We start from the raw sequence: 24,987 nt of genomic DNA on the forward strand, positions 1-24,987 counted from the left end.
CAGCAAAACTATGGAATTGTTACAGCTCTACTTGTGAATGGTGCTAGATGAAGTTGTTGAATTTATCCTCTAGGGAGATACCCAATTCACTGCAATCCATCCAGTTTTTGAGATATTTCAGTCTGGACCAAAGTGGTGGACTGACTGATCGACCGACCTTGACACCAACCAACATCGCCATCCTGACAGTCACGCAGCTATAGCTGCATCATTTATAACAATCACTGCAAAGCCTTGTGAACTCTCGGCTCTAACCTTAACCACAACAATAGATCTCTTCTTTTATAGTTTTCTCCCTCAACATGTAAATTTCAATTGCCAATCTCTGTGGCATCTGTTAAAGTGCTCATATTATGCTTTCTGGGCTTTTCCCTTTCCTTTATTGTGTTCTATATCTTTTTTGTGTTATAGGTTTACAAAGTGAAAAAGCCCAAAGTCCACCCCAAAGGGACTTACCATCTCAAACAGAAAACACTGTTCACTAACTGCTCCAAACAGCTCTGTTGTAGTCCAGCCTTTACTTCAGACACAAACATGCGTCACTTTGTAACATGTTATAATGCTCACCTAGCTGCTAGCGTGGCACGCCCTCATACTCTGCAACTGACAAGCTAGCTATCCTTACCTATGTACTGTGCATGTGCGACTCCCAACAAAGATGGGACAGAAGTGAGATGCCTCACTCTGTAGCTAAAACAGAGAGCTCAACACACAGGGTGTAAGGAGGAGCTGCAGCAATGTGCAGTACAACAAAAATATGGTGTTTTTTGAAAATTAAACCATGTAAACCTATTCTGGTACAACCTCCTAACACAATTATGAACCTGAAAATTAGTATAATGTGAGCACTTTAAAATGTAACTTTAGTATGTCATCTATTTGAGTAGTTCTTTTACACTGAAGGTTTATATATCTATATATATATCTATATATATCTATCTATCTATCTATCTATCTATCTATCTATCTATCTATATATATATATATATATATATATATATATATATATATATATATATATATATATATATATATATATATAGATATATATATATATATATATAGATATATATATATAAATAATAGACTTATAATAGACTTTCTCATGTGAAACTAGCTATCTCAGCAGGCCGAGAATAGTGTGGTTTCTTACAGGCTGTGATGTCAAATGCAGGATCTCAATAGTCAATGTTAAAAAAACTTTGTATTAATGAATACAATTGAATGACACCGTATACTTGTCAAATTGCCTGCAATGACAAAACCAGACCATATCACCAAAGTCTCATTTGTAGTCAGAAAAGCCCTTCATGTGGCTTTAACGTTTTCTTTGAATGTTCACTCATGCCCCAATTAGAATAACTTTATTTACATTCTCAGTACACACTGCCTGGCTGCACGAGGCAGACTGAGGTGACGTAATGACTGCATCAATCCCTAACAGCAGACACTACCTCACTAGAGGGAAGGCTGCCGAAGAGCTGGGCCTCTGAGGTGCCACTGCTGTGATTTAAACTCTCCTTGCATTCACTTCAGGACATTATTCACCTTTATTGGATAACAGAAGTATCAGTGTTAACCTATTGGAAAATATTTCATTTGCATCCAGCCTTGAAAAGGTTAGTTAGCCTGTTTCACTTACAATAACGATTAGATTCTGGATTGACTTCATAGTGCAACACTGACAAGTGTGCAGTTAACCTTTTGTTTTGCTTTAACTAATGCTATGATAATCGCATGATTTATCATTTATGATCACAATTATTTCTTTGTTCTGTTTACTGCACATCTGATAGCAACAACAAAAAAGTCATGCAGTGAAAGCCAGACAAAATAAAAAAACACAGATTCCCAAGACAGAAATCTATTTTAGTATGAACTGGCTCAAAATTGCAACACTAGGCATTAAATTAAACACCATCTCATTTCCAACCAATACATTTCAAATCATACAATATGATATATATTATTTCCTTGCTTTATTACTGAAGTAAGTGATTAATCTATATGTACTGCAAATAACTCAGCTGACCTAGGTTCAGTAAAGAGACTAAACTAAAAGCATGATTTGTCATTTTAAGAAAAAGCAAATAAATATCCCACACTTGTTTGAGGGGACACAGAAGAGTTAGACGATGACCCCTCTGAAAATAAAAGGGTGGGGTTGGGGACTGTGTTTAACAAAACACCACTTTATAGGGAAATCAATAAAGCACAAAACAAAGCTGGGCATTAGTGCTGAAGTCGTGTAGCGACTGTGAAGGAGCCAAACTACAGGGTCACCTTGGTGACGGAAGATGGAAAAGTGACCTTGTGTGTGCTTCAGTCTGAGCTGGTTTATATACAGCAGATAGATGCTAGCTCCGGCCTGAGCTGGTTTATATACAGCAGATAGATGCTAGCTCCGGCCTGAGCTGGTTTATATACAGCAGATAGATGCTAGCTCTGGCCTGAGCTGGTTTATATACAGCAGATAGATGCTAGCTCTGGCCTGAGCTGGTTTATATACAGCAGATAGATGCTAGCTCTGGCCTGAGCTGGTTTATATACAGCAGATAGATGCTAGCTCCGGCCTGAGCTGGTTTATATACAGCAGATAGATGCTAGCTCCGGTCTGAGGTGGTTTATATACAGCAGATAGATGCTAGCTCCGGCCTGAGCTGGTTTATATACAGCAGATAGATGCTAGCTCCGGTCTGTGCTGGTTTATACACAGCAGATAGATGCTAGCTCCGGCCTGAGCTGGTTTATACACAGCAGATAGATGCTAGCTCCGGTCTGAGCTGGTTTATACACAGCAGATAGATGCTAGCTCCGGTCTGAGCTGGTTTATATACAGCAGATAGATGCTAGCTCCGGTCTGAGCTGGTTTATACACAGCAGATCCTCAGCGCTATTTGACCTCATCTGGTTGACTGTTTCACCTCACAGCGACTCTGCAAACAGGCAGCTCATATATTGTAAGAAGTATAGTAACTCCCTGAACTTCAGAAGGCACTTCAATCAAGTGCGTGGGCCAAGAAGGTTCTTCAGGCTTTTGCAATTTTGCGCCCATAGAGCATTCTCATTAGAGTCCTTCTATATTTTTATATATGCTTTGTCTATAAAACTGTTAGAAAATAGTAAAGATGTATTTTAACTGGCAACCTGATGATCAAGAGGCCCGTATGTCTGTGAGACACAGGTTCATTTAAATGACATACAGCTATTGATGATTTAATGCTTTATTTATCATTTATTATTAGTTATTTATCTATATGTCTATTCATACTTTTATTTTATTTGCCCTGTTCAACCTGCCATTTATGTTTGATAATCCTATATTTTCTGAATACTGTGCATTGCTGGCAAGAGGTAAGGGTTAAGGGAGGTGGGTGAATAGGTAAAGGAGAATGTCCCAGGTGGCCAAAGATATATTTATTTCACAATGATGATGTTAAGCAACAAATCATCACATTGTAAAAGCCAGCAGTAGCAAATGTTTGGAATTTTTGCTTGATGAATGACATAAATCATTAACGAGTATCAGAATTGTTGTAATCTTGTGTTTATCAATTAATATATTATCTGATTCATTTTGATCCATCAACCCAAGACTATATCAACGTGAGCAAAAAGAAATAGTTTCCCACTTTTATGGATCATATTTGTATTTTGCTTTTTAAGTTCTGAATAATTGTTTTTAATTGTAAAAGTCACCCTTTTGTATACGTGAAGTAAATTCAGCAAATTTCTCTGTTGCAGCCACACTTTGTGATCTAGTCAGACGATATTTATCAGACACAAATTTGGCAAATTCACTGGAGCTATAATATAAACAAATGCACACTCAGAGACAACTGGCTGGTGGAGATTACTCCTCCAGTTTTAACACTTTCCAGATGTTCCAAACCGGAGGCGGCATGAATTTTCTGTGTCTGTAACAGCATGTGCCGTTATCAGACGAGGCAGGGCGGCTAAATCAACCAGCGAGACCTGTCCAAGTATATTTGGCATCAGCTCCGAGACAGCCGCCACAATTAAGAGGCCGCTGTCTCTGTTCACACTCTGCCACCAAACTTTCATGGCAATTTGTTCCCGACTTTCCAAATAATTAAAGGCAACATCACTTCTGACAGGTAGTACATTGCGTGAGCTTCTGTGTGTGCCGCTGTTATCTAGCAGCTGAAAGTAGGCCTCCGCCTGCTGGCCTTTTATTGAGCATGATGATTACTTTGTCCCACATCCCTGCATTCATAAACAGACACCGCAGTGAGCAGGAAGAACACTTTATGTGGTAGTCTTTTGCACCCTTGAACCTGATAAAGTGGCTCAATTGGTGTGTTGAGAAGGAGTGGTAAAGGGAGTGACAAAGACCATAAATTGGAAATGGATGTCGCACAAGTGTAGGTCAACAGTACAGTTGGAGGTCCTTCTGAATTTAAAAAGCCACAGTCTCCAATCAGCTTTTAAACAATACAATTATTTTTGAACTGCCTAATGTCTGATGGCTCTTTTCAAACTGTATTGTGCACAGAAAAGGAGAGCAAAATTGCCTTAGGTTTACCTCAATATAGAACCTATCTGGTCTCACAGGATGCTGTGTGAAACCATAAAAGTAATAGCACTACAGGGGCCGTGCCTCTCCCTCATGATGTTTTCTAACGGTCAGGAGAGAGAAAACTTTGTTCTCACCATCTTATACAATCGTTACGATATTAAGCTGTCAAAAAAAAGATGTTAAGGGACCTTAATTAGGCTATCGAGGAGGACTTAAAAAAGCATTATCACTAGCACTTGCAGTTCTCAGGTGGTTGCAGAGGGACTGTTTGTACTACTACTGCAAGAAAAGCAAGTCAGCAACCTTCTGTTTTCACAAAGCTGTGGCTACATATTCAAACATTCCGATTTATCAAACATTGCAAACACTGATTCTCCTTCATAGCATGGCATTACAGTACATTTGAAGTGTAACAGAGTAATAAATTACACTTACCATGTTCTCCACACGCAATTCGTAAGGCATGGGGTTGTAGACCATGAGCTGTACTTCACAAACGTCTCCTTGAACCCACTGGAAGTCTTAAAAGAAAAAGAGACATACATATTTCAAAATACGATGTCAGTGGTATTAAAACCCATTAGTTGTTAATGAGCTGAGGGGAATACGTCATGAGGCTATATTGCAGATCCAATGCAACAGTCAGTGCTAGATTATGTAAATAAAAAAAGAAATTCAGATTCTTTTTTTTTTATTCATTTAGAAGCAAAAGGAATAATCACTGAATGCTAATCCAGTTTATATCCTGCTTTGGTTAACCTGCAGCTTCTTTAAAGAAATAATTTGACATTTTAGGATATATGCTCATTTGCAGCTATTTAGATGATTGATAACGCGCATATAAAGAGATGGATCGGCTCTGTCCAAAAGTAAGTCCGCGTACCAGAACCTCTGAAGCCCACTATTGAACACGTATCTCCTTTGTAAAGCTATAGTGCGTAGTTTCTGTCTCCCCCGTGAGGAGGATTAAAAAAAACATGATTGACTCTCCAGAAGAGATAATTATCTTCACTCAAGCTTCTGTGCGGGAAAGTCACCGTGACGACCAATCTTCTGAACATAGCCATAATAAGAAATCCAGAGAGTTGTATGGAGCTGATAGTCTTATTAGCTTTGTAGCAACTCATTTGGCAATGGCTTGAATGTAACGGACGTTTATTAATATCAAAAAGTTACGCACAGAAGCTTTAATCCATTAAGTGCCAGACTATTTCTTTCTTTACCGTCCCTCTTTTTATAGGCCTGATGGCGTTCACCCAAACAGACTAGGTAGGTCGTTTTAAGCAGTCAACCTACAGCACGCCATACAATCTGCGTGACTGTTTACCCCACACACGCCCCCACTTCCCCGCAGTCGTCTTCTTCTTCTCCGCAACCATGGCAGCTCCCAGATCGATCACCCTCACAACTCCCCCTTGTGTATCCAGTTTAAAGTCCTCCTCCTCACCCACAAAACCCTCCATAACCAGGCTTCTTCCTACCTCACAGACCTGCTCCACCGTCAGAATATTCCATTCAATTTTATTTATAGTATCAAATCATAACATAGGTTATCTCGAGATACTTTACAGATAGAGTAGGTCTAGACCACACTATAATTTACAAAGCCCCAACAATTCCAACAATTACAGTAATTCCCTCAAGAGCAAGCAGTACAACAGTGGCGAGGAAAAACTCCCTCTTGGGAAGAAACCTCGGACAGACCCAGGCTCTTGGTAGGCGGTGTCTGACGGGCCGGTTGGGGATGTGATGAACAGTGGCAATAGTAGTCACAATAATAATGGAACAGTGACTGGATGTAGCGGGGAGCTGCAGGGTTCAGCAGGAAGCAGCATGACATTGCAGGGCACCGCTGAGCTCAGCAGGGAGTGCAGCAGGACCACGGCGACAGCTGGAACCAGGATCTTGGTGCCAACGTTCTCCAAGGAAATACGCTGGGGGAAAAAACATAAGGACTCCGGGGAGTAAACTCCCCAGAAGCTAGGATTAGTAACAAGCATTTCTGGGACGGGATACACACAAATAGTAATAGTAATAGAAAGGAAGAGGAGAGAGCAGCTCAGTGTGTCAAAGGAAGGAAGGAAGTCCCCCGGCAGTCTAGAACTATAACAGCGTAACTATAACAGCGTAACTAAGAGAGACAGGACATAAGGAGAGGTAGCTTTTTCGGACTTAGAACTCTCCCCCTGCCTGCTGTTATAGTTTTAGACTGCCGGGGAACTTCCTTCCTTTGACACACTCAGCTCTTTCCATCTGTGTGCATCCATGTCCCAGAAATGCTTGTTACTAACATAGCTCTGGAGAGCTTATACCCCGGAGTCCTTATGTTTTTTTCGCCCAGCAGTTTTCCTTGGATTAGGGTGGCACCTAAAATCATGGTTGCAGCTCTCGCCGTGGTCCTGCTCCGCACCCTGCTATGCCCTGCTAAGCACTGCAGTGAGCTGCTACACCATGAACTACTACAACTATTATTTCTAGTCATAGTTCCATTATCTTTATTGTGACTATTATTGCCACTGGTCATCACACCCCCAACCGGCACCGTCAGACACCGCCTACCAAGAGCCTGGGTCTGTCCCAGGTTTCTCCCTAAAAGGAAGTTTTTCTCACCACCCGAGGTTTCTGCCTAAGAGGGAGTTTTTCCTCGCCACTGTCCCACTAAATGCTTGCTCTTGGGGGAATTACTAGAATTGTTGGGTCTTTGTAAATTATAGAGTGTGGTCTAGACCTACTCTATCTGTAAAGTGTCTTAATAACTCTTGTTATGATTTGATACTATAAATAAAACTGAACTGAACTCTCGCCAGTCACTTGAGCGGTTGTGTCGGTACAGCTGGAGATATCGCCGTCAGCGGAATCCAACAGATCTCCTTCCAGAGGTTAAAAAAAACCGATGGACAGTCACACAACACTTCGTCTAACTCGTCGTGCAATGGGCAAGTTAAGGAGCGTTGGTACCCGGTCACCAAAACAACCACCACGTCCTGCGCTGATGATGTATTTTCGTGTGATGTCCTTGTTGGAGACTCATCAGGACACATTAATGTTTACACTACAAAAGATGTGTGGTCAAATGCGTCCCAGACCACCTTGATATCGTGATTTGAGTGATCAGATCAGAACGCATCTTGGAGGTTGTTTACACTTGTAATTAGTGCTGACCAATTGGTCAAGATGCATCGTAAAACCAAGTGTAAACAGGGTCAAAGAGGCCTCATTGAAATGATTCAATTTTTTTCAGCAGGGCTAATGCTTAGACTAATGGCAGAATAAAAAAAAAAAACCTTCTGAGGAGTGTGGAGGCCATTACAGCAGCATATTGATGCCCATGGGTTTGGAATAATATGTTCAGTAATCACATATGAGTGTAATGTGTGGGTGTACTTTGGACCACGTAGCGTATATATAAATTGAATATACCGGGGGGGAATCACATTAATTTGAATTGCTGGAGCTGTTAAGGGTGTGATAGGACCTTTCCATTTCAATGGGTCATTGTTAGTTCAGAGAATGACATTTATTGAGCTGTTGTGATGAGCTAACAGCAGGGATAATGAGATCAACTTATGTTAGTACCTAATTAAATTGACTCCAGAGAAATGGAAACTGTAACAGCTAAGGTAGCATTGCATTATGGCTGCTGCATCCTTAGAGGAAAAACTTGGATTTTACAAAGAGCCTAAGTCTTACTTTTAGAAAAAGACTATATGAAGAGATTAAAGCTCTGCACTTCAGTATCAATCATTCCTGAATGAGATGGTGAAAGGGTTGATTAGATTGAGAAGCTACTTTAGTCCCACTGCAGCCATACCCATCTCCATTTTGAAATGTAACATATTCTGTAGTTCATTTGAAGAGTCCATTGCTGTAAATAGACTTCCAAAAGAGGGCATGAAAATCCTACCTAAGACCCCTTGCAGGAAAAGGGATTTATGGAAGGCAAACTCCAGCCATGCATCTTGGGAAATTAACTCCGTCAAAAGAAAGATATCTATGATCTGAATGTCTGGAAAGCCCAACACGACCTCATCCCTGGCTCACAGGCATGCTCTCATAGCCAGCCAATTAAGTGTGAAATACACCTCAGAAAATAGAAAAACAAAGTGGATTGCTGCTATCTTATTTGTGTTGCCTCCGTCCTAACTCCTCAAGTGGCCATTGAGATTCTGCAATGATCTCCAAAGGCTGCATCTCTTTCAAACCCCATCGCAGAAAGCAATAAGGAATATTTTGAGCCAACGCATGGCTGCATGGTTGGTTAAACATTGCCTGTGCTTGGCTCCCTAAAGGGCAAATAAATTATTTCGTCAAACTGTCTCTTGTGTGCAGTAGAAAATCATCTTTTATTGACCAGAGACAGAACTGAAGTTGTTTACTTGTGTTACTGCAACCTACAGAGAAGTATTCTGTTAAACTATCATCTTAACAGTCATCTTACATACTGAATAATACATACACACTGCGCCCGAGCATTGGAGCTAAAGTCATGCATGTAAAATGAAGCAACCCCAGAGCAGGAGGGAATGCATTCCAACACTACTAAAGCGCCTCAGACATATTTCTGCTGGGCATTTAGTTAATACTTTAAAATAAGAAGAATAAAAAGAAAAAAAAAGAAAAACATAAACGCTGTATCCGTCTAGTGAAAAAATTGATAAGTTCATTTTTTGCTTTAGAAATAGTAGTTTAATACAATAATCTTGACCCAAGCCCTGTTGCCGTTATGTCATAATGTATGTTATACGATATACTAGTGACAACTGAGCTAAAAGCAACAGGCATGGGGTGTACCAGTGACCTATAGTATAGATGTTGTCTATGTATTTGCAATGTCCATGGATTGAGTCTGACTGAGGACCTTCTTGGCATTTCAACCCATCTCTTTCTCTCCTAAAGTCTCCTGCTTAATAATTCTCCAAGGGTAGTGAAAGAGCTTATATTATGCTAATTTTCAGGTTCATAATTTTAGTTAGAGGTTGTACCAGAATAGGTTTACATGGTTTAATTTTCAAAAAACACCATATTTTTGCTGCAGCTCCTCTTTTCACCCTGTGTGTTGAGCTCTCTGTTTTAGCTAAAGAGTGAGGCATCTCACTTCTGTACCATCTTTGTTGGGAGTCGCACACGTGCAGTAACTAGTATCTTCGGGCCTCCGCTCTAACTAGCTTGGTTTGAGGGCGCGCCACATTAGCAGCTAGGCGAGCATTATAACGTTTGTTACAAAGTGACGCAAAATGGCGCGCATTTGTCTCTAAAGTAAAGGCTGGACTACAATAGAGCTGTTTGGAGCAGTTAGTGAACAGTGTTTTCTGTTGGAGATGGTAAGTCCCTTTGGGGTGGACTTTGGGCTTTTTCACTTTGTACACCTATTACATGCACAAAAAAGATTTACAACACAATTCAATCCCTCCAGAAAAATGTGATTATGCGATCGCATAATCAGCCAAAGTCCGCATATTTATGCGGGGCTGCATTTTTTCAAATACGCCGCACTTTCACCGCATAAATTGCAGATTTCCGCACAAAATATGCGGGGCTTGCATGATTTCATAATCCCGGCATTTTAGTTGCAAAAAAGTCACATATCTTAGCAGAAAGTTGAAAAGAGCAGCCATTTTCCCCTGTTGCCATGGGAACGTTATGAAGTGACGTAATGACGCGACGTGAACATCATCGAAAAGCAGGGTGTTGGAGGTTGAATTTGACATGTACTTTGAGTCTCTTAAGTTGGTATCCCATAAGAAAGCTATCTTAATATCTGATGTCTACTCAGATTTCTTTGTTAAAGTGCTCCTGCTGTCTATATTAACGATTTTTGAAAGTCTCTTTTGTATCTTTTATTTCCCTCTGTTTAGACGATTACTTTTATTTTTACTTTCATATTATATTATTTGTATATATTTTTGTATCTTATTTGTTTACGTATTGCGATGACTAAATATCTGTAAACTATTTTTTTTAAATAAAGTTAAAAAAACTTTTTTTTTTTTTTTTTTTTTTTTTTTTTAAAAGCAGGGTGTTGGGGGAATCACTTTTTTCTCTTTTTCCTCAAACCATAGTTTTTGCAAGTTCCCTCAATTTAATATTGCATAAATATGCAATTTTTATATATATATATATATATATATATATATATATATATATATATATATATATATATATATATATATATATATATATATATATATATATTCTGGAAGGACTGACAATTAAGGAAAATGAAAAAGCATAATATGAGCTCTTTAAGCTCTGGAATTGTCATCATTTTTCATCAGCGATGACCGAGCTCCACACACACAGCTGAGAAGAGATGTGTGTGCGTTAAAACACATACACAGCTGAGCAGAGATGTGTGTGTGTTAAAACACATACACAGCTGAGCAGAGATGTGTGTGTGTTAAAGGTTAAAACACGCAGCACCTGACTGGGAACGATACAGAGTTACCAACGGCCGCTGGGGCAGATGAACTCACGCTGGTCTCTTTTCTGTAAACAGGCTACAATTAAACCTTCGTGAGTAGAAAGTCAATACTTATCAATGCACTCACCTGTGTAGACCGGCATAAACATGTAGAAAGCGATATTTCAATCTGCTCAGTCCACCGCGCTGTTTTACGCAAACACAGATCTACTCTGCAAATAGCAAATTTTTACAAACAAGCTAAAACAAAAGCTGTCGGTTTTTAGTCTAACTGTTTATCTTCGGTTGCCGAGTTGCCATGACGAGTGCATAGCCTGCTTATCAGTCCATTCATCATTAAAGCTGGGCTTTTGGCTTTTCCACTTCAACCTCTTTGACAGTGACATGTTTACCTGACAACAGCCTTTCTTTCTGCAAGCATTTTCCACCAATCAGGATGCTGCATACTACAATAATGTTTCTATAATCACAGACTTTAACCATCACTCCTCAGTGAACTGCCTCCTAGTCTGAGATCTTTTTCTAGTTAAAGAGCCAGTTATCATTAGGGAGTTTCCATGTTTTTTAGGAGTTTGCTCACACTAATACACGTAAAAAAAAAAATTTGCATTAATTCAGTAAGAAAGTGAAAAAGAATATGCGTATTAGGTATAAATTCATTTTATTTTATTTTATTTGAAAGTCCGGCCGCCAGAGTGCTTAGAAAAATTCTGAAAAAAATGTAGTTGATGATCCCTGCTGTAGACTCTCTGTCCAGTCAGAGACATATATTGTGTAATTGATGTTTTCAGTTAGATTAATTAAATCCAAGTAAATGGAACACTTACAAGATGTCACCAAAATCACTCGGTCCCCTTTAAATCTTTCAGAAAATGATGTAAGTGTATCGAATTATATCGAATCGTATCAATCGTATCGTTTGCTGAATATCATGATATATATCGTATAGTGAGCTGAATATCGTGTATCATATTGTGAGATTAGTGTATCGCTACAGCCCTATTCATTACACTCACAATATTCTACTAATTATTTTGGTTGCTGCCCAAACAGCAGAGATTTATTGATACTAGGATTGGGGAGAATGTGAGTTCAGCACTTAAGCGCACACATGCCCAGTCAGAAATACGGCCTCCAATTAGTCGACAGGCTCAGCACAATGCATCATGGGATATTTCTTGTCCTCCGTGGGCTTCAGCTAACGGCAACAACAATTCCTTTTAATAGTAATTAATGGATAAATAATCACAGAAGACATTCATTGTTATATGAAGTTTGATAGTAAGTTGGATTACGATGCTTCTCAAAAGGGAGACAATTGCAGCAAAGCTCGTTGGAAAGTTAAAACAGTAACCAAGCGGAGCCAATTAAAGTCTCTGGACCAGTGGCGTTGCAGAGATATTATAAAAATAGTAAATACAGTACTTTGATGTCATATACAACATTGCAGATAGTGAAAAGGCAACCAGCTGAATATACAAAAAATCCAATGTGTGGGGCGCAGGGTGGGAAATTAACAGCCACAGTGGCTGGTGGATGCCCAATTTTACCAGCCACTTATATTTTTTACCAGCCACTTTTTCTGGATTTCAAATTTATAAAAGAAAGTGCAGTAGCATATTTTGAATTGCTGCAATAATTTTATTATTAATATATATTTCATTAATATAGGCAAACAAAAAGTGATGCACTTGATAGGAGACTCGTGGTCTTCTATTGCCTCTAATTTACGGTTAGCTGTTCCTCTAACAAACAAATTGTTGGCGTTTTCTAACGTGTAGGTTCGACAGTAAGTACAATGTATGGACTGATTGTCGGGAAGGTAGGCTAACCATTCCCTCGTTTTCCCTTCGTCATCAATGCGCCACTTGTTCGAAGAGTACCTTCTCTTTTTCTTTACTTCGCCCTCAACAGTTTGTACATTCATAACTACTGCTGACTCCGCAATGGGCCTCTTAACGCCGGGGATATGTCGCCACATTTTTTTAACCGATAATTTTCCTTCCATCTGTACCTCAGCTCAGCCACATGTGTCACGACCTAGCGCTGAAAACCAATCAAATGAGTTACTCTGTTGCACGACTAAAACACGTTCCACCAAAACAAGTTCCTTCCCAACGCTATTTTGCAGCCGCACCACGGCTTTTTCCGGTGCTTAGCACCGCCCAAGACGCCACTGCGGCTGGTATACAGGCGTTGAAGGGAGACAAAGCAAGAGGAAAGAAAACGGAAATTATTTGATTATTTATTAGTTTATTCACAGGTTCTTAGTATTGATTGTGTCCCATGTCCAAATTCAACAATGCACGCGCATTGGGCAACCAGCAATACACCCGCCAAGTGTGATGTAGATCGGAGGAACGGTTCTCGAGATGTGTGCAGGACAAACAGAAAGACAGAGATTCCTTGCTTTATAGTTAGATGAGTTTGAATGGGCATTGATTTCACAACTACACTTTGATTACATTCATTTTCATATATATATATATATATATATATATATTTGATGTAAACTTCTGCCAGAAATGAACCTCAAAGGTCTTCAAAGTGCTGAGAGATGAAGAGGGTCCTGCACAATGTGCCTGACTCAGCACTTCCAACATGAAAAAAATTGTTTGATTGATGTTGCTGTTGATGTCTACAACAAAACATCTCAAAGACACACCAGCCAATGGACAGCCACAGTACACTGCTAAATTGGACTTTGTTTGATGATTCCGCATCTGGGATTTCATAAAACACATAAAAATGGAGTCCCTCAGACACAAACAAGCTGTAGTTTTCCATACACCCAGTTACCCGTCAGGACAGCAGTGAATCACTGCAGCATAGCCTTGAGCCTGTTGCTGCTGCTTACATACTAAGTGATGAATTGACTGTACGTTCCTCGGACGGTTAGGACATTTATGAGAAGGAGTTGTCAATTTAAAAATTGGACCAGTTGAGATGATAGGCTTTGTTTATGCGTGGCATAATGCAGGCAAGAGGCCACAACGGAATAAAAACGATGAATAATATCGCAACGGAGTGGAGCAAACTCCCAATTACAAAAAAGTTCTCCATTTTCTTTTCGTTTTGCTTTTCATGCAGCTGACTTGTTTGTTGATGGACAAAGAAATCACAGTCAGTCCGTTCAATCTAGTTACTGAGATGTTTTATAAACTGATATAGGAGAAATTCCCACGTTTCAGCATGGGGTTCATTACACAGCATGTAAATAAGAGTTACAACTGCTTTGATGAAACTGACCTAGTGTAAAAAAAAAAAAAATAATAATGTAATGTAATTTGTAATGATATGTACATTATCTCTGTCTCTGACCATTTCGAATGCCTTTCCCCAGTACAGTCTACAGATTACAATTAGATTCCCCATACACTTATTCACTGGTAAATGTAGCTCTCAAGACTTTTGTACAGGTGAATAGAATTCAACATAACTTTAGATTTTATAGATGCTATTGCAGACATAACAGATGACAGCAGCTGGCCAATATCACCCAATTATAATTAATGGAGAATTGTAAACCTTGTGGTATGCTCATCTAGTTTGACAAGGCCACAGAGATAAGCCTGGAGTGGAGAGACTTTAAATCACTGCAGCTGAGTTCCATCAAAAGCCAGTGCCATCTCATCCCGATAAGGAATCTGTCATGTTTCTGCCATGATTGGATGTTATCAAGATCAATGAAATGGGTCGGGAACTAGAATATTCCCAAGAACGCAAATCCTCCAGCTAACTAAGGACCAAAGAGTAAAATCCTCTTGACCAGATCTCAATCTAACTGAAAACGCTGCAGTACAAGGCCTGGGACAGCATCACCAGATACCAAGCTTGGTCTGTTGTCTATGGGTTGTAGACTTCCGCCAGTCAGCAGTTGACTGGCGGAAGTCTACACCCTAAGGATGTTCAACCACTAAATATGATGAGCAACAAAGAACTTAACAAGTGTATTTATAAAAAGCATAAGCCTTTAAAAGAGTACACCGATTTAGCATTGCACTTCTACAACATTGTCGGAATCACAATGGACAGTTTAGTTAAAAAGCAAAAACAACCAAATCAAAGCAGCAGAACCAGACATATCTTTTGTATTCCATCCCTTCTACCTTGTCAAAACCCAGTGCCTACACAGAGTGACCGCCCATTTTTTTAACAACTCAGATTATCGATGTGATTTTCCCCGTTCAATATCTCCATTGACGTTTCATTAAATGCTTATATAGAGTTTGAAGCCTGGAACCAAGCCATACAGCTCCAAGGTGAATCATGACCATAAAACATTTGATACGGCGCAAAACGACATTTCGAAAACGGCAAAATAGGCAAAAGGTACAAAGACTGTACATTAACGATCATAGACTTTAATAGCAGCAGCTCGCTCAAGCCGTTCGCGGGTTCGGTAAACATGTTCCATGGTGTTCCAACAGCAAGTTCCACCAATCAGAGACGTCGCTGGTACTCTTAGGATTGTGGGTGGCGCACATGTTTTTCTTACATCAAGGTTGATTTCATACGGAATTCTGGCTTCTACGGGAGCATAAACTTCTGTTTCACAATCTCGTTTATATCCGTGTTTTTAAAAAAGAGCCATGCTCGTAATTTCGTTCATAATTTACATTTCTGTGTTTTGTTGAATGACAAGAAATCTTGAATCTTAAATCGTAGGTCGTGGTGAGTCTACCTTGGATGGTTTAGACATTATGGCTAATAATCAAAATCCAAATGAAGAGAATGAATGTGATGTTTACTTCCGGAACCACACTGTTGAGCTCTATTACCCACAATGCAACTCTGCAGCTGACAGTCCGGTCGGAGATGGTGTGTGTTATGCCAGTAGCCTTGAGCCATTGGCCTGAGGTAAAGATGAGGATTTCTAACTCCTAGGGCCCTATTGATTTACGCAATGCGGAAAACACGGACGGAATCGCGGAATCTACACATGAAAATGGAATTCTGTTATACAAGCGGAATCGCACGGAATTTGCATATATTTTGTTGACATATTAAATAAACGTTTTTTTTGTTACTTGGCCAAATGGCACGGCCTGTTGCCTAGTAACCCAAAAAATAATCCCCTAAAAAAAATAAAAGGCCAAATACTACTACATGTGTCACCTGCTGTAGATGTAAACAACCTCAAAGTAATGCTCAAAGTCAGCATTGAAACCTCAGTCACTTCACATTCATGGGCTGGAGTATGGGTGTCAGGATACACCTTTAACCAACAAACCCAAATGGCGGGTGCTTATATAGTCTGTGTGTGAAAACAACTTATTCTCATGAACGGGTCCGTATGATATCCTACGAAATTAGGAGACCTCTGGCTGGTCCCGTGATGCCGGGTGGTCACGTGACGCGTGCCGGCTACGAGCTCCCAGTAGGTGACAAATAGGTGACTTTGAGCCGGGTACAAAGCACTGCGAGCTGCCGGTCATTTCGACGGACGTTACGGTTAAATTTAGTCCACAAAATATGAGCGTTTTACGCGACAAAAGTTAAGATTAGGCACCAAAACGATTAGTTAAGATTAGGGGAAAGATGGCGGTTTGGATTAAAACACTCCTAAGAAACACACATTTCCTGTGTCAAAGGCTTTAGTTTTCAACGGCCACCCATCAACCCTGTCCTTCTCCCTATGTGGCCAGCTGCGTTTTTTAACAGCGGTCAATGTAGTGAATGTAGTTCTTGATGAGAACAGGCTGGTGAGAATGTACATTAGGATGAATTGATGTTGGGCTTACCTATCTTCTTACAACGCTCCTCTCCTCGGTTGTGCATGATGATTGGCGAGTAGATGAAGGGGCTGGTGGTGGACATATTCTGTCCCAGCAGGCCTTTCACTTTGTGAGGACGCAGACTGACGGGCAGATTGAGGAGCTTCACTGATCTAGTTTGGGCATCACAGGCAAACGCACAACAATGACATGAGTAAGTCTCATTTCCCACATGCATTAAAGGCACATTTCAAACCAAAAATGATCATCCCACCCTCCCATCTAAAGAAAAACTTCTGACGTTTTTGCTGTGTGCTTCACATCGTAATTTAGTTGGTGCATCTTTAGAGTTGCAGCAGCTTATGCAGTATAATCCAAGTGTTTGTGATGAATATTTATGGTTATTACAGTACACTGCAAGGGATTTATAATACCGCACTTTGTGAAAGGTTACATGGTCAGCAAACCGATAAAAAAAGAACAACACTTGAAGAAAGTGTGTGCTCCTCAATTTCAGGGACCAGGGGTTATTAATTTATCCACTGATGCATTGTCAATGTAATGTAAAGTACGTCGATAAAGACTCTTGCAAAGGAAGTTACCGTTGCTAATTAATACGTCAGTCTTTATGGTTAGGCAATAATGACTTCTACAATCAGAGAGGCGATGGCACGCTGAGAACTTAAGAGACTTTTAACTACTTTATTGGCAGTGCCTGGTTTCTCTTGGTCTGTGTCCAGCTCTCCAGCACTGCTGCTTCCAAAAGTAGCCTACTAACTGCACTATGTGAAAAGAAAAAAAACAAATATATTTACCTCATTATTTTCACACTCAAAAAGCTGTGAGCACTCTATAAATATGTCTGGTGGAACAAACCCCCTGCCTTCATGAGCTCCAGGTAAACTTTGTACTTTGACGTAGAAGAAGTTTTATTCAGAACTTAAAAACTGTATTTGCAACACAGGCTTTCACTGCGGAACCATTCAAAATTAAGTGAATTCATTTGGCTTGCTTCGAGGTGGGTTTTTGCTGCCGTGCAAGTTATTCAAGCGCTGTAAAGCGCACAAAACTGTGCCCTTTAAGTGTCCTTAATTTTCCCAAAACCTTCTAGGTAAAACATTCAGGTAAACAGAAGTATCGCTTCAGTAAAAACTCAATATTAAAAAAGAGAATTGGTATCGGGATGAGGGCCAAAAAAACTTGATCGGCACGTCCCTATCAAACACACATCAATGAGACACAATTCAAAGTTTTTTTTTCTTCATGCAATCATTTAGCACTAATGGCTAACTACTGAATTGTAATTACTCCAAATGTAGTTTGGTTAAAAACTGAGCTAATGTGTGACAAAATATACCAAAGTAACAATCCGTCCCGCTCCTGTCTTACCGGACAATGGGGAGCTTTGTGAAGGGCACCGGAGGGAGCTTCAGGCCATCGGGAAGCGTGATGACCTCCATTCCACCCGGACACTTGGAGGTGTAGTTCTCCAGACTCTGGGTCACCTCTTTCTTCTCTATAAATATAGGAGCATATCACAAATCGAGCACATTGTAAGAACACATAAAGAAGTCTATATATACACACACACACACACACAATTATCCAAAGATCAGGCAGCAGCCATTATGAAATAACACCATTGCCTTTGAAATTCCCCACAGCCAGAGCTCTGTCTCCACTGTAGAGCTCATCTTGGTGTGTGAGATGATAAATTAACCAGACATTAATGACCTGTGAGGTGTCTCTCTCTCAGCAATAAGAGCCCAAGCCTTCAAGTAAAATTGGAAGTTTTATTGTACCATCAATACCTTTTGAGGGAGCATTACTGCTCAACCAGCCAAAGAATTTGCTTTGGCTCTGCAAGTTTTAAGAGTGTCAATCAAGAGGAATAGGACATTTAGAAAGATCGCAAATATTTTATCCAGATCTATAACCCTTCAGGGGAGTAGCTTATGATGACTTGTGATTGCAAGCTTTTTGCATTAACGGGATAGTTTGGATTTTATGAAGCGGGGTTGTAGGATGTATTAACCATAGTCGGTGTATTACTACAGTAGATGGCGGTCGGCACGCCCCCAGTTACCGACACGGAAGATAAGCAATGTACTCCTGTGGACTGGGGCAGCAGCAAAACTTATTTTAGAGAAGTGTAGGGCAGACTATATGTAGAATATTTTCACTGCTTTACCTTTCCGTTAGACAGCCCTTTCCTACGGAGAACTGAAGCGGTTATATCGCTCTATTCAAAGCCACCAGACTCCTTTGACAAAACGGTATTTTACCTCGCAGAACACAGGAGTTGCTGGTCCACCGCTGCCTAGATCAGTTAGTTTGTTTGTTATGGTGTGACTTTGGTGAATCCAAACTAAATCTTTACAACACCAAAGTCACGCAACAAACTAAGTGATTGAGACAGCCATAGAAAATATTCTACATATAGCATACACTTCAACAGATAGTTAATTTTTTAGCTGGTCCTTATTTCAGGTGTCCAATATACGTTTAGCTGCTGCCCCCGTCCACAGCAGGACATTGCTTAGCTTCCGTGTCGGTACTCCTGCCTGCTTCTCCAAACTGGGGGCGTGCCGACCGCCATCTACTGACTATGGAGAAGAACCTCATAACTTCAGAAGATCCGAACTATCCCTTTAATGTGAAGTTTGTGTTTCTCCACGGCATTGCACTTTTCACAAAAAAATAAGTGGAACATAGAGAATATTCTTGCGGCACAATCTAAATCCAAAAGCTGCCTTAGATATAAACTGTCTACATAAGCGGAGAAGCTTGTATTAACACCCAAAAGTTTGAGTACAAGGGGTTTCAGGTCTCCTAGCAAAAGTGAAAACATTCCTAAAAAATTGTCCACATAAATAATAATAAGAATAAGAATAATAATAATACCACCACCTTCTAAATACAGACTGGGAGCCAGAGACTTACGGTTAGAGGTTGTATGATTTGAGTGAAGCAGTGGCGAGAGGGAAAAGGAGGTAATAAAGTGAGATTGAGATGGATGGATGGATGCAGGAAGGAAGGAATCCGAGAACAAGAAGCGTAGAAGGAAAAAAAACAGCAGAGATGAATGGGTGGCAGCTCAGTTGTCCTCCTGGCTCAAAGTGTTCATGATTAATGGAATATTTGTCCATTTCCTTCTTGTTTGCCATGTCACAGCAGCAGTCTGTTTGGGGGCCACTCCAGGACAGAAAACTGAGAATAGTGGTTGCTTCTGTTTACAGGTTGATCCTGTACACCTAAAGTGGTTTGGCCCAGCATAGAATACAATAATAATAATAATAATAATAATAATAATAATAATAATAATAACAACCCAACATTATCTTCTATTTTAGGAAATTCAGCACGTTGAATTAGTGTTGGAGGCAGTCCTTGGCAGAGTACTTTTGGGACAGACTTGTCAGCCACCCATTCAGCGCAATCTCTTCTTATATTTGACCGTGGCATCTTCAGGGGACAAACAAAGACACAGAACCATTGAAATAGATTCAGAGCTGTATAAAAAAGGGCAAAGTAGTTTTGTTTTGTTTGTCTTTTGGTAATACTTTTTTAGGATTACAAATTGTGACTACTGATCAGTTATTTCACCTTGTGAAGAACTTTTATGCATGTCAGTGGAAAGCTGCGCATTCGCTATAGCGTTTGTGGTGCGTTTTCAATTGTGATATTCCCAAAAGCACAATGTTTATTAAGTTGTCTTTTGTCCATGGTAGTTCCTTAAAGTCAGCTTTATGTGTCAGGGGCTTAAACTTAAAGAAAAAGCTTCTATTTTTTTTCCTCGACCTTGACTTTTTCTACCCTGCTTTTCGTCGAGCTCCCTGCCTAGACAAACAATAACGCACATTGTTAGCCTTACAGCTAAAACACACTGTCCAGATGAGAAAAGAAAATTTTACATTTAATGAAAAGAGAAGAGAAAAAAGGTGCAGCTCTTGAAACTTGGCATGGCTCCCAGAATGAAAGGATCTCAAGGTGTCAGCCGTTAAATGGAAAGAAAGAATTGAAGGAAGAATGAAAAGGCAGCATGGGTAAAGGTATGCTGTGAATCCCGTTCTCTGAATATTGAGCTTACATCACCATGTTGTATGACAGAATAGAGCGAGCCGGACACGTTTCAAATGTGCACCTGCAAAATCAAGTTTCCATCTAAGTTTGTTTGCAGTTCTTTTCACGGCCGCAACTTTATTAATGCTGCACTTTCAACAGCTTGACGTGACCAAACATTCAGGTCTCAATAAATGAATAATAAATAATGGTCGTACCGTACAAATTAGGGTGACAGTTACAACAGGGCTCAGGTATTCGGACAACAGCTTTTGGACTTCGCCATACTAATGCCTCCCAGTTTGTCAGGATAGATCACGCAAAATTCGTAAAGCAGCAGGTGTCAACTGAGTTTGTGTGGAAAATTTGTCGCAAGTCTAAGGTCCCTGAAAGTCTTATCGAATGAGGTGGGTTGGTGTGAGGGACAATCTGTGAAAAGCAAACGATGTAGGAATTCGTTTTTTAGTTCATGCGCAATAACCTCAGTCTGTTACGCTATGATGCACAAAACTCCTTGATTCGTCTTCTCTCTGCTGTTTCAGTGTTCTAGATAACAATTCCAACTCTTTACATGTGTTCAACTCGAAGGCAACTTTATCAGTTGGGTCTGGGCCTGTTTTTACCATTGACTGTATGAAATAGGACTGGTATCCGTGACGGGTTAGGGGTTAAGAGGGCTCCCAATAAATTGACATATTCTTCACAATTTGGTTTTCAAGCTACAGTCTGTAGCTTTTGTCGCCCCGTGAAGAAATTGAAGTAGTGATAAAAACACTGTCGGCGCATTGACATGACACGAGCCTTCGGTGATCGCGCACCACCCCCCTCTCCCTGACGCAGTTGCGTTTAGTAGTAGCGTTTATCCCGTCAATTCAAGGAGGACACAGAGGTTTAAAAAAAATAATAATGACGACTGGCTCTTCAGAAGAGGACAATATCTTGTTAATTTGAGGTCATCTTTGTCTCCACGGCTGAACACTGCCGTTGTCCTTTCCCAGCGGTGAAAACGTATTGCTCAAGCTTCTGCGAGCGAATGATGCCGGACGACACCATTTTGTAAACATTACCATACTGAGAGAGTGAGAGCGAGAGAGAGAGAGAGAGCGCGAGACCGAGAGTTCTGTGGAGCTGACAGTCTTGACTAGCTTTGTATTAGTCTCACATTGCCAGACCTTCCTCCACAGCGCTGCGGAAGAAGGTCTGGCTAGTCCACACAGCATTCCCGGGATGGGAGAAAAACGTCCTCTGGTTTACTGGCATTTCTTTAAACCAATCAAAATTGTCTTGGGCGATGCCGAGCGCCGGACGGAGCCACGGTGCAAAATCGCCTCGGGAAGGAACTTGTTTTGGTGGAACGTGTACCTTCAAAAGTTGTTTTAGTCGTCCAACAGAAAACGCAGATTGGACAGATAGTCTAGCTAGCTAGCTGTCTGGATTTACCCTGCAGAGATCTGAGGAGCAGTTAACCATAGTCCTCACAAATCCACCGGAGTTTAGAATGCCAACACAAAGAAAGTGGAAGGAAACGGACATCTGGCTGAAAACGAGGGACATCCAGCGGAACTTCCAGTGGCACTAAATTAATCTTTGTTGATATAGACTAGCTTTGTATAAACTCATTTGTCAATGGCTTGAATGTAACGGACGTTCATTAATATAAAATAGCCACGCACTATAGCTTTAAATATTGCTTAGTGGAAGACAGCAAGCAGAAAGAGCCAGAGTGAGGTGTTAGATGAAGAGCTGCACATGACGGGCACTACAGTAATTTGTGCAAACCAGCACACATCAAGGTAAATGAGTTCTATCGCTTTGTCATGCTGCGCAGTGGAAAAACACCTTGCTAGCATGGTATGATCACATTTGCTAATGGCTCAGCATGAACATCCCACTTCAAAAAACGGCATAAGAAAACCCAGATCCCAGGTCTCTGTGTGCTAGCTGTGGGTGCTCAGCATTGAACTGTGCAGCTCGGTTTGGAGACCCCCTCTATCAAATGTCAGCGTTCACATACAAAGAGATCAAAAATCTACGATGAAAGTTTGATGATAAACATCCAGCTCTGATACATCCCATTACAGCAGTAGTGAAAACACTGAGGGTTAAAACTAACCTTGAACATTGAACAGTATATACATTGAAAAATATTCACAAAAATATATCCCTTCATATGATGGTTATGAGAGTTGTACTCCAGTGGTATGTATGCTGTCAAGTATTTCTTTAACAATATACAATTAAAAAAATAAAGTAAAATCATAGGTGGTTCACATCCTCAACCACCTATAATTTTACAAATCATGGCTGCATTGAGGATCATTATCATCACACACTTCCCCAGAACCGAATTGTCATTATTTCATAATGGGTATTATTTACCATTCTATAGAAATGCTAATAGAGCTGTGTGATGCATGTGACAGAATAAAGTGAAGACCCCAGAGGGCACAATCATAGTCAATAGTTATATATGAACATAAGCAAGATGACAAAATTAAACTACAGGTTAACCTTTGACTATCCAATCAGGGTCTTTGTATTGGGGAATGTTACCGAAGTCTGCCAGAATCCCTATAAATATGGTAGAAAGCATAGATGAAATTTATGCAAGCATAGATGAAATTTATGCAGCGACCGAGGCAAATCAAGTGACTGAAATACCTGCTCTTGATTTAGATCAGCATGTGCACTGAAAGGAGTTCTAGGCATTCCTGCATATCTTTATGCAATGTGTATCTGTGTGAATGGACCCAAACCGGACCAGAGAAACCTGGCTGCTGCATGGCTTGGAGGGCACAGCAGCATTGACATAGAACATGGTCAATAAGTTACAAATTACACCTTGCCTAAATTGACACGGTAAACCGGAATCTACGTAAATCCAGCAGACAGATAAATCAGGCATAATAATAGGCCATTTAATGTTTGGTAGAAAATAGCAAACAAGAAGTTACTGTCAGACTGAATAATGGCGTGCTAAGCAAATGGCAAATCAGGCAATTATTAGTGTAATTTTATGGCCTCCGACTTTGAGCAGTTCCTGAATTGACACCGCTATCAATTCTCCTGAATCTTTTCACAAGTAGATGAAATAATATATAATATATATAAGCAGTACAGTTCAGGGCCCCCCAGAGATTTCTATATTTGCTGTGCTGGGAGACGTATCACTCTTCGACACCATTTTACAGACACTACAGCTCCAAATACCTTTACTGACAGCGCAGACAATGGGAACATTTTTAAAAAGCGAGATGCATCGAATTATATTTAAACTACTGACAGACCAAAAACAGACCTATCAACAGTATTATGAATAATTTATTTTTTCTGGCTGGTTTCTATGGAAAAAAAGCCAGCAGCAAAACAATAAAAATAATAATCCTTATAGACTGGAAGCTGAGCAACTGAAAGAGTCTCATTCATCTTTCTGGTATGAAATTCGCTATTAAAAAGTAAGCTATAAAAAAGTAAGCTATAAAAAAAGTATCCCTCGCTATTTTTGTGAGTTTGCAAAAACTGGTGCACTGCTATGACATGTTGACTTTTTCCTGACCCAGAAACACTTCTTCCCACTTAATTTGGCATCCTCTGTGCTTACAAGGGGGAGAGGGGGGGGGGCTACTGCAAAGTGAAAATCACGCGATAACCAACTAATCTTAAAAGGGGCATATATAATAAAGCCCGCCTCAACGGGTGTGATTGGTGCCACGATTTGGAAAAATTGGAAATGGGCTTGAATGGGCTCTTGGCCAGTCTGACTTGACCTGATCTCTAATTTGCCGGAAGTTCGTCAGGGTTTTCCCAGGCTACATTCACTCTGCAATTCCTTCCTTTTCACCTTATTGTTGTGTTTTAGCAATTTCACTGTGCCTTATCACATGTTCCACACTGATGCCGCCCTCTCAGGCAGTCCTACAATCAGCTAGAATTTACCTTGTCAGGACCCAGAAATGGAGCAGTTAAGCATTACATTCAACTCTAGCGCTACTAAAAAGGTAAAGGCTTTCATTAAGCAATTGAACTGTTTCCAACGATACCAGCTATTGTAAGACTTAAAAACGTACAACCAGCCTCAGAGAAGTAATAAATAAAAGAATTCAAAGATGTGGCTCATGTTGGTGATGCGATGACATAAAATCAAAAAAGAATGCAGCCTTAAAAGAAAATGTATTTTCTCACTACAATCCAAGGCGGTGAAATTAAGATGTGCCAAAATGATCGAGACTCAAAAGGAGCAGTGTGTA

The 24,987-nt window shown here is 40.2% G+C and overlaps 1 protein-coding gene across 2 annotated transcripts in view; it reads right to left on the reverse strand.

Annotated features, from left to right (window-relative positions):
- trappc9 (trafficking protein particle complex subunit 9) overlaps positions 1-24,987 on the reverse strand; it is a 270,852-nt gene that overhangs the window by 220,612 nt on the left and 25,253 nt on the right. For both annotated transcript variants that reach the window (XM_028597569.1, XM_028597568.1), the window contains 3 exons: positions 18,068-18,194; positions 16,706-16,851; positions 4,976-5,061 (listed from right to left, as the gene is read on the reverse strand). In XM_028597569.1, coding sequence (XP_028453370.1) covers positions 4,976-5,061; positions 16,706-16,851; positions 18,068-18,194 — 359 coding nt within the window. The remainder of the gene's footprint in view (positions 1-4,975; positions 5,062-16,705; positions 16,852-18,067; positions 18,195-24,987) is intronic.

This window comes from Perca flavescens, chromosome 14 (genome assembly GCF_004354835.1).
Source record: "Perca flavescens isolate YP-PL-M2 chromosome 14, PFLA_1.0, whole genome shotgun sequence".
In the NCBI taxonomy this organism is placed as follows: Eukaryota; Metazoa; Chordata; class Actinopteri; order Perciformes; family Percidae; genus Perca; species Perca flavescens.